This window comes from Ceratotherium simum, chromosome 21, assembly GCF_057802395.1.
Source record: "Ceratotherium simum simum isolate JZ-2026a chromosome 21, ASM5780239v1, whole genome shotgun sequence".
Classification (NCBI taxonomy): Eukaryota; Metazoa; Chordata; class Mammalia; order Perissodactyla; family Rhinocerotidae; genus Ceratotherium; species Ceratotherium simum.
Window position 1 is genome coordinate 13,949,170 of NC_141920.1, and position 12,885 is coordinate 13,962,054.

At 45.1% G+C, this 12,885-nt stretch overlaps 1 protein-coding gene across 7 annotated transcripts in view; it reads left to right on the top strand.

Moving 5' to 3' along the window:
• The window catches only part of SULF2 (sulfatase 2), a 123,829-nt gene that overhangs the window by 45,110 nt on the left and 65,834 nt on the right, over positions 1-12,885 (top strand). For 6 of the 7 annotated variants that reach the window (XM_087445151.1, XM_087445153.1, XM_087445150.1 and 3 more), the window contains exon 3: positions 4,591-4,830. The exons of the other annotated variant lie outside the window; for it this stretch is intronic. In XM_087445151.1, the coding sequence (XP_087301277.1) occupies positions 4,591-4,830 (240 nt within the window). The remainder of the gene's footprint in view (positions 1-4,590; positions 4,831-12,885) is intronic. 7 annotated transcript variants of the gene reach the window in all.

A 12,885-nucleotide genomic window follows, 5' to 3' on the forward strand; every position in this document is an offset into this window, starting at 1 on the left:
GGAATAAATGGCTAGAGTCCAGTCAGGAAGCAGTTGACCGAATTCAGAGGAGAGAGGATGACCGCCTGCCCAGGGGGGAGGCGACGAGACTCTGACGTGGGTGTATTTTCAAGAAAGAGCATCAGGCTTTGCTGATGGATTGGATGTGGGAACAGAAAGACGCGACCAAGGGCTGGCCGAGATTATTGCCTAAGTAACCGGAGGAAAGGGGGGAGCTGAGGGAGGAGCCGAGGGGACGGGTGACTCTGGAGCTCACTTTGGGGTGTGTGGCGCCTGAGGTGTCTGCTGGGCAGTCAGGCAGCGTCACTGGGTAGACAGTTCTGGATTGCACCCAGCCAGTGCATGCCAGTCGCCAGCCATCCCGCCCCTTTCCACACTGTTCACCATGTCTCTGCGCCACCTGTACTACTAGTTACTTTTGTTTAATCAGCTGTAATTATTTTTTTAAAAAGAACAGGATTCCACTACCCGAAATGAGAGAAGCTAGGATCACTTGCCTTAAGATAAGGAAACTAAACCACGCGATCAAATATAAGCCAATACTCCCCGCCCAGGGCTCCAGGCAGGCGGCCGATCAGCTTCCTATTGAAATAGGCGTGTAGGTCTTAGGACGTGACACCACCCGAGACTCTCCTGGGGTTTATCAGGAGTGGACAGGGGTCACTTTCCCACCACCAGCCTCCCTGGCATTTGGTGATGTGATGTGACCCTATGGTGCTCCCACCGCTGATGTGCCAGCTAAAGTCACCTCTGGGGTAACTAGGGGACCCGATGTACAGTCTGGGACTCTTCTGAGCCTCCTTGAACCTGAGAGTCGATCAAGGGCACAGGGACCTCGACGCACTTCCTGGGAACATCGTCACCGCCTCCTGCGTGGCGTAGACTGAACATTTCCTGAACGTGACACCCGGCACCCACCATTCCTGTCGGACAAGCCTGGGGTTGAGTCCTCATGTCCCACTTCCCAAGCTCTGTGGCCCTGACCATTTAACTCCTGCCCTCAAAAGGGCGCTGGGAGGATTAAGTAAAATAGTGCGTGGCACACGCACAGCACAGTGCACACAGCACACATCCAGCCCGTAACGGTTACCACTACTAATAATTACAATGATTATTACTGACATATAACACTGCCCTCTACCCCAGGGATACATTGGAGCTGTCACACAACTGTTACATTAGGAGGTTGCCAAACCAAGGCCTTCAGGACCAGGCAGGTAATATGGATGGACAAAGTTGGTGTAAGACATAGGGAGTGCTGGGGAGTGTGGCAAACTGCAGAGCACGTAATCTATTTAATGCTATTTCAAGTCAAGTTTTTAAACTCCACTGCGCAAAACACACACACACACATCTGTGGACACAAACCAGCTTGGGCTCCTGATCAATATGGAAACCCAGAGAGTAAGACAATATTTTTTGTTAATTTAGCAGATACTTGTTGAGTACCCCCTATGTGCCAGGCACTGTTCTAGGCTTGGGAATATGACAATGAACCAGAGGTGGCCTAAATCCCTGCCCCGTGGGCTGTTCTGGTGGGGGCAGCAGGCAGCATGCAAATAAGCGAACTAGAGGTGACTCTGGTGTCCAACGGCAGGGACCGCTATGGAGAAGTGAGGCAGGGAGGGGGTGTGGGGGTGCTGGAGGGCCGGGGCCGGCCGCTCTGAGATATCTGACATTTGATCAGTAACCTGAGGGAGGCCAGGAGGGCACACCCCGGGCAGCCGGCGCGGCTAAGGCCAAGGCCATGAGGTGGGAGTGTGGTCCGTGCTCAGCTTGGGGCCTCATGGGCATGACCTTGATATCTCGATTTGGGGTAAAAACTCAGGGTGGAAGGAACTGACTGGCGAGCAGGCCCATCTGGGGTCCCGAGGGGCCAGTTCCCCCGGAGCGGCCGAGGCTGGCAAGGCCCCAGGGCTCCACTGACCCCGAGACCGTGCCACTGTGCAGGCCCCGGTGAGTTCACACCAGCTGGCCGAGGAGGCCTCAGGAAGCCCACCTCCTCCGGGCCCCCCGAGGGGCTGGCACACCTGTGGAAACCCTGTAATTGCCCACCGGCTACAGCTGGGCCCTGGGGACTTCTCGGGAGACGTGTGCCCTTGACAATAGATGTTCGCGCAGCTCTGAGGCCTGATGACTCCTGCTCAGTTCGCAACACAAGGCCGGTTCCTTCCTCCACCCGCCGTGGGCGACCTTGGCCAAGAGCAAACCGGTAACGGAGACCACTTCAGAAGGAGATAGATGCTAAGAAGCAACAGCAGAACCTGGTGTGATAGGAAGTAAGCAAAGCGGGGGCATCTTCACATGGGGAGGTTGGCCAGGCCTTCCTGAGGGGGTGACCTCTAAGTTGGGATCTGAATAATGGGACAAGCCGGCAAAGCAACGTGTCAGAAGTGTCCCAGGCAGAGGCAAAAGCCAGTGCAAAGATCCTGGGGCAGGAATGAGTTGGGCACATTTGAGAAACAATGAGGAGGCTGGTGAGCCAAGTGAGCAAGGGGGAGGGAAGAGATGAGGTCAGAGAAACAAGGGAGTGCGTGGGTTGGGGAGGGCAGGTCTGGAAGAGTCTTTTAGGCCACAGTCAGGAGTTTGGGTTTCTTCTGCGTTCAATGGGAAGCCATTGGATGGTTTTTAGCAGTGAAGAGATATGATCTCTGTTGGTCTCAGGGAAGCTCTAGTTCTGTATCCTTCCCTGTTGGGCAGAAAGATGGCATAAAAGAGCCATATAAATCTCCTTTTCATTCTTGGCCTTTAGGGACAGAGCGTGAGGTGGGTCTCTAGGGGGTCTTGGTGCTTGGGATCGGCAGCTCTCCAGCAGGAACCTCAAGTGCCTGGTGGACCCTGTACTGGTGTCCTGTTGCTGTCCTGACAAATTGCCACAAAGCAAGTGGCTTTAAAAAACAGATATTTACCCTCTCAGAGCTCTGGAGGCCAGAAGTCCAAAATCAAAGTGTGGGCAGGGCCCTGCCGCCTCTGAAGGCTCTGGGGGAGGATCCTTCCCTGCTCCTCCAGCTCCTGGGGGCTCCGGGGGTTCCTTGGCTTGTGGACGCCTCCCTCCAGTCTCTGCCTCCATCCTCCCATGGTTTCCCCGCGGTGTCTGTCTCTCCTCCCTTCTGTCTCTTGTAAGACACTTGTCGTCGGATTTAGGGCCCACCCAGGTAATCCAGAACAGTCTCGCCTCAGGATCCTTAACGACTACATCTGCAAAGACCCTTTTTCCAAATAAGGTCCCATTCACAGGTTCTGGGGGTTAGGACATGCATATCTCTTGAGGCGGGGGTGGGCGATCCTTCACCTCACCGCGGGCCCTAAGAACTGCAAGGAAAAGGAAGGGACTGAGGATGGCCACAGAAGGAAGAGGGAGGGCCGGCTCCGTGGCTTAGCGGTTAAGTGCGCGCGCTCTGATGCTGACGGCCCGGGTTCGGATCCCGGGAGCGCCCCGAGGCACCACTTCTCCGTCCAGCGCGAGGCCGAGTCCCACGTACAGCAACTAGAAGGATGTGAACCTATGACATACAACTATCTACTGGGGCTTTGGGGGGAAAAAACTGAATAAATAAAATCTTTAAAAAAAAAAAAAATAAAAAAGAAGGAAGAGGGAAAGGATTTCCACTATTTCCACTAAACCTACTAAGCGTTTGGATTCCAGTCCTAGTGTGTGATTACACATCCACTCTTCACCCATCTATTGAGTACCTACTGTGTGTCACACACTGTGGGGGCGCTGAGGATTCAGCACTGGCAAGGCCCACAGTCTCTGCCCCGGGAGCAGTGGCCAGGAAAGCGCCTGCGCACAGTAGGGTTTCCACACATGTTAGTTTCCTTTCCTTCCCAAGTGCCTTACTCTTACAGCTTCACTGAGAAACAAGAACAGGCATGAACGAAACCACAAATCCTCGTGGTATATAATTAAGTCCTACTAACATCCGCAGGCATTGTAAGAGCTGAGAGGATCAGATGTCAGAGTGACCCCAGAGGGCTTCCTGGAAGAGGAGCCGCGGCTGATGGGTTAGATCTGGGGGGAGGTGGGAGTGGGTTCCAAGCTAGAAAGAGCCTGTGAACAAAGGAGGCGAGCGTGGTTCGTGGCTGATGCAGAGCACTTCGGCTGAGAAGTATTCAGGGAGAAGGTGGGCCAGGGGGTTGGCGTGACCAGATTTCAATAAGAGCAAACAGTTCTTGGGAAGGTTCCAAACAAAACAGAGTATAATTTTCCCTCAGTTTACATAGTGGTTGCTCTCCAAAGAAAAAAATCAGTGTATGTTAATACCCTGCAAGAAAGGTGTTCTATTTATATGTAAGCAGAGTTCCATTCCAGGCTCGGAGAACTTATGAACAGGCCCTAGCTACTTCCCCATGCGCCCCCGCCACGCCCAGCGGGACAGCGGACCCAGGGTACTTGCTCGTGGTGCAGGACCACGTCAGGGTGCATTGCTGTCCACTGCCCACAGAGGCCAGTGGTGCCCCCCGTCTGTCCCCGGAGATTCGCAGAAGGCGCCCCCGCGCCGGGGCTGGGGGTGGCGCGCCGGTGAGAGCCCCCCGGCGCCCGCGCGCCCGGCGGCAGCCTGCCTCGCCTCTCACCCGCTCTGCTCGCAGGTTCCATGCAGGCGATGAACAAGACGCGGCGCATCATGGAGCAGGGCGGCGCGCGCTTCGTCAACGCCTTCGTGACCACGCCCATGTGCTGCCCCTCGCGCTCCTCCCTCCTCACCGGCAAGTACGTGCACAACCACAACACCTACACCAACAACGAGAACTGCTCCTCGCCCTCCTGGCAGGCACAGCACGAGCGCCGCACCTTCGCCGTGTACCTCAACAGCACGGGCTACCGCACAGGTGAGGGGCGTGCCGCGGGGGCGGGCGGGGGGCTTCCAGAAGGGGGGCGTCCTCGCCGCCCGCGGTGTCTCTGCCGCTGTGGTCCCTGGGCTGCCGGGGCACCCGCGATGGTTTTAGGTTGTACACGGACACCTTTGTTTCCATTTCAAACTTGTGCGTGTATTTCTATATACATTAGAAAAATACAGAATTATTTGTAGTGGTGATAGAAAGTGACCTTTCCAGGGGAGTTTGACTTGGAAGAACACTGAGTCTATTTAAAATATGAAATATAGTACAGAGAGGCCGGGAAGTACCCATGCATGAGTTTGCATTCTCTATTAATTATGTTATTAAAGCTGTTGAGGACTGCTTTATTGACTTGAGACCGTCAGCAAGAAGAAGGTTCTAGAACATTGGGGTGAGAGATGGGGATTAAAATTGGCGAGGAGCGCATGTGGGGACTGTGTGGCTGCTCTACAGAATGGTCCAGAAGTTGATGTGGCGATGGGCTGTTTGTCTACACTTGACTGTCTACACTGCCCGGTGGTGTGCTCCATCTCTCCCGCGGTGGGTGCCGGTGGTGCTTCATCCTGGGTGGAGGGCAGGCGGGGCTTCCTGTCTGTTTATCTTGCAGCAGGTGCTTCTGTGGATTCCGAAAGCTCACCTGCCAGGTTGCCTGAGGCAAAGGCACGATCACAGTCACGTATCTCCAGCACCATTGCAGAATCCTCCAAACTCAATTTAATTTGCTTTAGTTAAAAAAAATACATAAGTACTCCCCACCATGGATAAGGAGCCAAGGCAGTCATAAAATCAGATACTGTGGCCTGGATGTTGCCACCCCAGGAAGTTGCATCCAAGTGAGAGGGGGCTTGTTTGGGGCAGAGAGGCATGAGGGGAGGCCGGATGTCTCCATGAGCTCGGTTCGTGGCGTTGAAGCCATCCTGGGGAACAGGCAGCTCCCCTCAGATCCATGGTGTGGCTGGCAAGGGCCCGGTGCGGGGAGGAGCAAGCTGGTGAGGTGTCTTCTTGTACTCATTCAGAAGCTGCCAGAATCGCCCAGAAAGTGGGTCCTGCTGAGAGGACCAGGAAGGCCTCCATCCTGTACACATAACCCTGTTGGTTCCTGGGTCTCTGCAGAAAGGCGCACGTGGCAGAGTTTACCAGGGGCCACCACCCAGGTCTTCATGGGGACCTGGGTGTAGATGGAGGAAGGAGGACAGTGAGCCTACAGTAGACCACAGGGCACCTATTGAAAGGGGCATCTGCCACTCAGGCCTGGGTAATTTTAGCCATTTGTGCTCAGGGTTGCCCACCTTCAAATATTTCTAATCTGAGTTTTTATATGAAATCTGCTGATTTAAAAAAATGTTGGCGAAAGTCTTTTTTTTTTCTACGTACACTGTGGGCCAAACAAAACATGTCTGGGGGCTGTGTGGCTCACGGACCCCCTTTTAGGACCCCTGGCTGAAAGGGCTGTGTAGAAACCGTTAGCTTTGGATGCTAAAGCAACAGGAAGACCCCTGAAAGTGTTCTCATCAGCCCCCCTCTTTTGACAGCCAGGGCAACTGCAACCCAGAAAAGAGATTTGCCCAGAGCCATAAAACCAGTTGCTTGTGGCGTAATCAAAATGGAAACCAATACCATGGGAATTCAAAGGGAATATGGAAATTGCATCCATTGAATTGAAAGGAAACACATATCCTGGGATATCTTGGGAGCTCATGGTGGGAGCCAAAGCCTGGTGTTTCCGAGTCGTACAGCTGGGGCAAGAAAAGAAACCATCTCCCAGGAAGAATGTTTATTCTTCAAAATTGATTTCCCAAACTACATCCTTGGATATACACAAATCACCAAAAAGCTGTCTCCCCGAAGAACTGCTTTCATCCAACTATGCTTAATTATTATACCCTCAGTGAAGACTGGGAGCATAATGTCAAATGTGAATTGCCATACACAGAACATTTACATTTTTTGTGAAAGTGTCACTGAGAATTTTATTCATTATATTTAGAATGCCCCTCTATACACGGAACCCCATTCCAACCTGACTTGCAGAACTCAGGACCCTGAAAACGTCTGTTTGCTCTGATGAACTGGTGTGCTTGTAGTCATTAAACAACAAAAGCTGTGTACCCTGTATACTTTCTCTCTTTGCTCTGGCAACTAGGAAGCTCAGATTTGAGTTTTACATTAAGTTGCTGTTTAAAGTGAAAACATTTTAAAGATACCACTACATAATATTAGTTATGCTGGTCATTGTCGGTTGATTGAGAAGAATGACAGAAAAATGATAATGAATTCAAAATCCCTCTTAGATTAATTTGATTTGTGTGACTCACATTAGAATATATAATAAATTTTTAGTCCCCCAAGGACCAGTGGTCAACTGTTCTTGCTGGGTCTTTAGACACATTAAAGCCTGCATTCTCGTGGGTGTCTAGGGTTGACTTGGATTTAAGTTTGGCTGTGTGTGAGAGACCCAAGATAGCTATCGTTTATTACTTTCTCAATGAAAAGTCCATGCTACTTTGGTGGGCCTGCCCCATAAATTGATCAGAAACTCAACCGCTTTCTTTTTTTTTATTGAGGTATGAAGACATATAACATTATATTAGTTTCAGGTGTGCAACGTAATGATATAATATTTGTATATATTGCGAAATGATCACCACAATAAGTCTAGTTAACATCCATCACCCTACATAGTGACAAATTTTTTTTCCTTGCGATGAGAACTTATAAGATCTCTCTTGGGCCAGCCCCATGGCTTAGCAGTTAAGTGTGCGCGCTCCGCTACTGGCGGCCCGGGTTCGGATCCCGGGCATGCACCAACGCACCGCTTCTCCAGCCATGCTGAGGCCGCATCCCACATACACCAACTGGAAGGATGTGCAGCTATGACATACAACTATCTACTGGGGCTTTTGGGGGAAAATAAATAAATAAATAAAATTATAAGATCTCTCTTAGTATGCAATACAGTATGATTAACTATAGTCACCATGCTGTACATTACATCCCCATGACTTACGTATTTTATAGCTGGAAATTTGTACCTTTTGACTCTCTTCACCCATTTCACTCACCCCCGCCTCTGGCAACCACCAGTCTGTTCTCTGTATCTGTGAGTTGGATTTTTTTTTTTTTCCGATCCCACATATAAGTGAGATCATACATTTTTTGTTATTCTCTATCTGACTTATTTCACTTAGCATAATGCCCTGAGGGTCCATGCATGTTGTCACAAATGGCAAGATTTCCTTCTTTTTTATGACTGAATAATATTCCATATATATATATGTATGTATGTATATATACACCACAATTTCTTTATCCATTTATCTGTTGGTGGACATTTAGGTTGTTTCCATATCTCAGCTATTGTAAATAATGCTGCAGTGAACATGGGGGTGCATATATCTTTCTGAGTTAGTGTTTTTGTTTTCTTCTGATAAGTACTCATAAGTAGAATTACTAGATCATAAGGTATTTCTATTTTTAATTTTTGAGGAACCTCCATACTGTTTTCCATAGTGGCTGCACCAGTTTACATTCCCACCAACAATGCACAAGGGTTCCCTTTTCTCCACATTCTCATCAACATTTGCCATTTCTTGTCTTTTTGATGCTAGCCATTCTGCCAGGTGTGAGCTGCTATCTCATTATAGTTTTGATTTGCATTTCCCTGATATTAGTGATGTTGAGCATCTTTTCATGTACCTATTGGCCATATGTATGTCTTCTTTGGAAAAATGTCTATTCAGATCCTCTGCCTTTTTTTTTATCAGATTATTTGGGTTTTTGCTATTGAGTTGTATGGGTTGTTTTTATATTTTGGATATTAAAACATATCTTCTCAGATATATGATTTGCAAATATTTTCTCCTATTTGGTAGGTTGCCTTTCATTTTGTTGATGGTTTCCTTTGCTGTGCAGAAGGTTTTCAGTTTGATGTAGTCCCACTTGTTTATTTTTGCTTTTATTGCCTTTGCTTTTGGTGTCGAATCCAAAAAATCATAGCCAAGGCCAATGTCAGTTTATGGTTTCAGGTCTTATGTTCAAGTCTGTAATCCATTTTGAGTTAATTTTTGTGTATGGTGTAAGATAGTGGTCCGATTTCATTCTTTTGCATGTGGTTGTTCAGTTTTCCCAGCACCACTTAAAAAGAGACTGTCCTTTCCCAATTATATATTCTTGGCTCCTTTGTCATAAATTAATTGACCATATGTGTGGGGGGTTTTTTCTGGGCTGTCTGTTCTATTCCATCGATCTGTGTGTCTTTTTTTATGCCAACATACTGTTTTGATTACTATAGCTTTGTAATATAGTTTGAAATCAGGGAGCGTGAAGCTTCCAGATTTGTTCTTCTTCCTCAGATTACTTTCACTATTCAAGGTCTTTTGTGGTTCCATACAAATTTTAGGATTGTTTGTTCTACTTCTGTGAAAAATGCCATTGGAGTTTGGATAGGATTCGCATTGAATCTGTAGATTGTTTGGAGTAGAATGGACATTTTAGCAATATTAACTTTTTCAATCCATGAGCACGGAATATCTTTCCATTTATTTGTATCTTCTTCAGTTTCTTTCATTGATGTCTTATAGTTTTCAGTGTACAGGTGTTTCACTTCCTTGGTTAAATTTATTCCTAGGTATTTTATTCTTTTTGATGCTATTGTAAATGGGACTGTTTTCTTAATTTCTCTTCCTGATAGTTCGTTATTAGTGTATAGTAACCCAACAGATTTTTGTATATTGATTTTGTATTCTGCAACTTTACTGAATTCATTTATTAGTTCTAAGAGTTTTTTAGTGGAGTCTTTAGGGTTTCTATATATATAGTATCATGCATCTGCAAATAGTGACAGTTTTACTTCTTCCTTTCTGATCTGGATGCCTTTTATTTCTTTTTCTTGCCTAATTGCTCTGGCAAGGACTTCCAATACTGTGTTGAATAAAAGTGGTGAGAGTGGGCATCCTTGTCCTGTTCCTGATCTTAGAAGAAAAGCTTTCAACTTTTTACCATTGGGTATGATGTTATCTTTTGGCTTATCATATATAGCCTTTATAATGTTGAGGTACATTGCCTCTGTACCTACTTTGTTGAGAGTTTTTATCATAAACGGATGTTGAATTTTGTCAGATGCTTTCTCTGCATCTATTGAGATAAGCATATGGTTTTTAGCCATAATTTTGTTAATGTTGATTGATTAACACATTGATTGCTTTGTAGATATTGAACCATCCTTGCATTCCTGGAATAAATCCTACTTGATCATGGCATATGATCCTCTTAATGTATTGCTCAGTTAGGTTTGCTGATATTTTGTTGAGGATCATTGCATTCTGTGTTCATCAGGGATATTGACCTGTAATTTTCTTTTCTTGTGGCATCCTTGTCTGGTTTTGGTATCAGAGTAATGCTGGCCTCATAAAATTAGTTTGGAAGTGTTCTCTCCTCTTCTGTTTTTTGGAATAGTTTGAGAGGGATTGGCATTAATTCTTTCTTGAATGTTTGGTAAAATTCACCAGAGAAGCTGTCTGGTCCTGGACTTTTATTTGTTGGGAGGTTTTTTGATTATTGATTTAATCCACTTGCTAGTAATTAGTCTATTCAGATTTTCTATTTCTTCATGATTCAGTCCTGGTAGGTTGTATGTTTCTAGGAATTTATCTATTTCTTCTAGATTGTCAAATGTTTTGGCATACAGTTGTTCATAATAGTCTCTTATAATCCTTTGTATTTCTGTGGTATCGGTTGTAACATCTCCTCTTTTGTTCTGATTTTATTTATTTGAGTCCTCTTTCTTTTTTTCTTGGTGAGTCTAGCTAAAGGTTTGTTAATTTTGTTTATCTTTTCAAAGAACCAGCTCTTAGTTTCATTGATCTTTTCTATTGCCTTTTTAGTCTCTATTTCATTTATTTCTGCTCTGATCTTTGTTATTTCCTTCCTTCTACTAACTTTGGGCTTCATTTGTTCTTTTTATAGTTCTTTGAGGTGTAAAGTTAGGTTGTTTGTTGGAGATTTTTGTTTCCTGATGTAGGCATTTATCGCTATGAATGTCCCTCTTAGAATTGCTTTTGCTGCATCTCATAAGTTTTGATATGTTGCATTTCCATTTTCACTTGTATCAATGTATTTTTTTATTTCTCTTTTGATATCTTGTTTGACCAATTAGTTGTTCAGTAGCATGTTATTTAGTCTCTACATATTTGTGAATTTTCCAGTTTTCTTCTTGTAATTGATTTCTAGTTTCATATCATTGTGGTTGGAAAAGATGCTTGATATGATTTCAGCTTTCTTAAATTTCTTAAAACTTGTTTTGTGGCCTAACATATGATCTATCCTGGAGAATTTTCCATGTGCACTTGAGAAGAATGTGTATTCTGTTGCTTTTGGATGGAATGTTCTGTATGTGTCTGTTAAGTCCATCTGGTCTAACGTGTCATTTAAGGCTGATGTTTTGTTACTGATTTTCTGTCTTGATGATCTATCCATTGATGAAAGTGCATTATTAAAGTCTCCTACTATTATTGTATTGCTGTCTGTTTCTCACTTTAGGTCTATTAATATTTGCTTTATATATTTAGGTGCTCCTTAATTGATCAGAGACTCAACTGTTTTCTATTTCTCCTTATTTCTCATTAATGAGAAACAAGACACATGAGCACACATGACTACAAAGGATCCTGGAGAGTGTAGTCTTTATTCTGGGTAGCCATTTGCCCAGCTAAAAATTCTTTTACTATGAAGAAAGAAGAAAATGGATGCTGAGGGAAGATTAAAGTCACAGCCACAGTACCAATTCTCAACCATCTGAGTATGTGATACCCTTTTAAATACAGGGGGTCAGCCTGAGTGTGGAAGATTGGAACTAGAAAAATGTTCCTTAAATTGACCAGCATTTCATGTATATAGTGGTTATAATGTATGTAGTTAGGTATTTTATCTTGAAAAAATGAAACTAGGAAATTTTGAAAATAACCTTATTTTCTCTTACATCCAACAGTATTTAACATGGAAGTTAGGTTATAATTGTGACTGATGGGTTGATTCTTTAAGCAAATGAATTGATGAAGTGGCAATTCGGGGTGGGGTATAATTTGTCCAACAAATTAAGTGATAGCACAATATGATATCCTTTACTTGACCTTCAGTTTTCACAGAAAAATCCTAAAGGGTCATTTTTGCAAAAGTATTTGAGGATTTGATCTGTTTTCCCAAGGGCTTCTCTTAGTCCTTTGACACCTAATTCTTCTCCTGTGAAGTGCTGATTACTTGATCACAGTTTTCAATGGTCTCTTCTTCAGTAAACTAGATTATTGTTTGTCAGTGGATTTGCATGGGCTTTGAGCTGTCTCCCAGCATCGCTTTAATTAACTTTTTAACACCTTGCATCTTTTACAATATTCGCAATTTCATGTAGCAGTCATCTTGCTTTGTGCTGCCCCGTGTTTGCAATAGAGATTGACAAAGGATGAAGAGAGAGATGCTAAGTTTAAGCAGGATAAATACCAATTTGTTCATGGATATTTCTGTGTTGGCTTCCTCTAACTTCAGGGACTTGGATCTCAAATATCCAATTGGAGGATGCAAATATAAACTGCATCCTCAGTTTTTACAAAATGTACATTGTCTTCTTTTAGCATACTTCAGCGGCCCTGACTGCTCACTATACCCATGAGTCAAAGTTATATAGCGTTCTTGTAATGAGCCTCCCAGCTCTTGGCAAAGTCGTTGAGAGCCAGGATTCTAATTCTGGTGAATTAGACAGGAGTGCCCATTTTCTTCAAATCCAGGCTCCGCCGCTTACTAGCTGAATTAATTTGGACAAGTTATTTAATTTCTATGTCTTGTTACCTCAACCTAGAATAACAGTGTTCCTTAACTCATAGCGTTTTGTGAGGGTTAAGCATGTTAGAACAGTGATACATAGTAAGCATTTAAGAAACGTTAACCATGATGATGATGATGATAATTTGCACAAGGAGCTCAGCATCACACCACCCAGCCCAGTCCAGTTTTGAGACGAATGTCACAATATGTAGCCTCAAATGGTGAAAATAAATT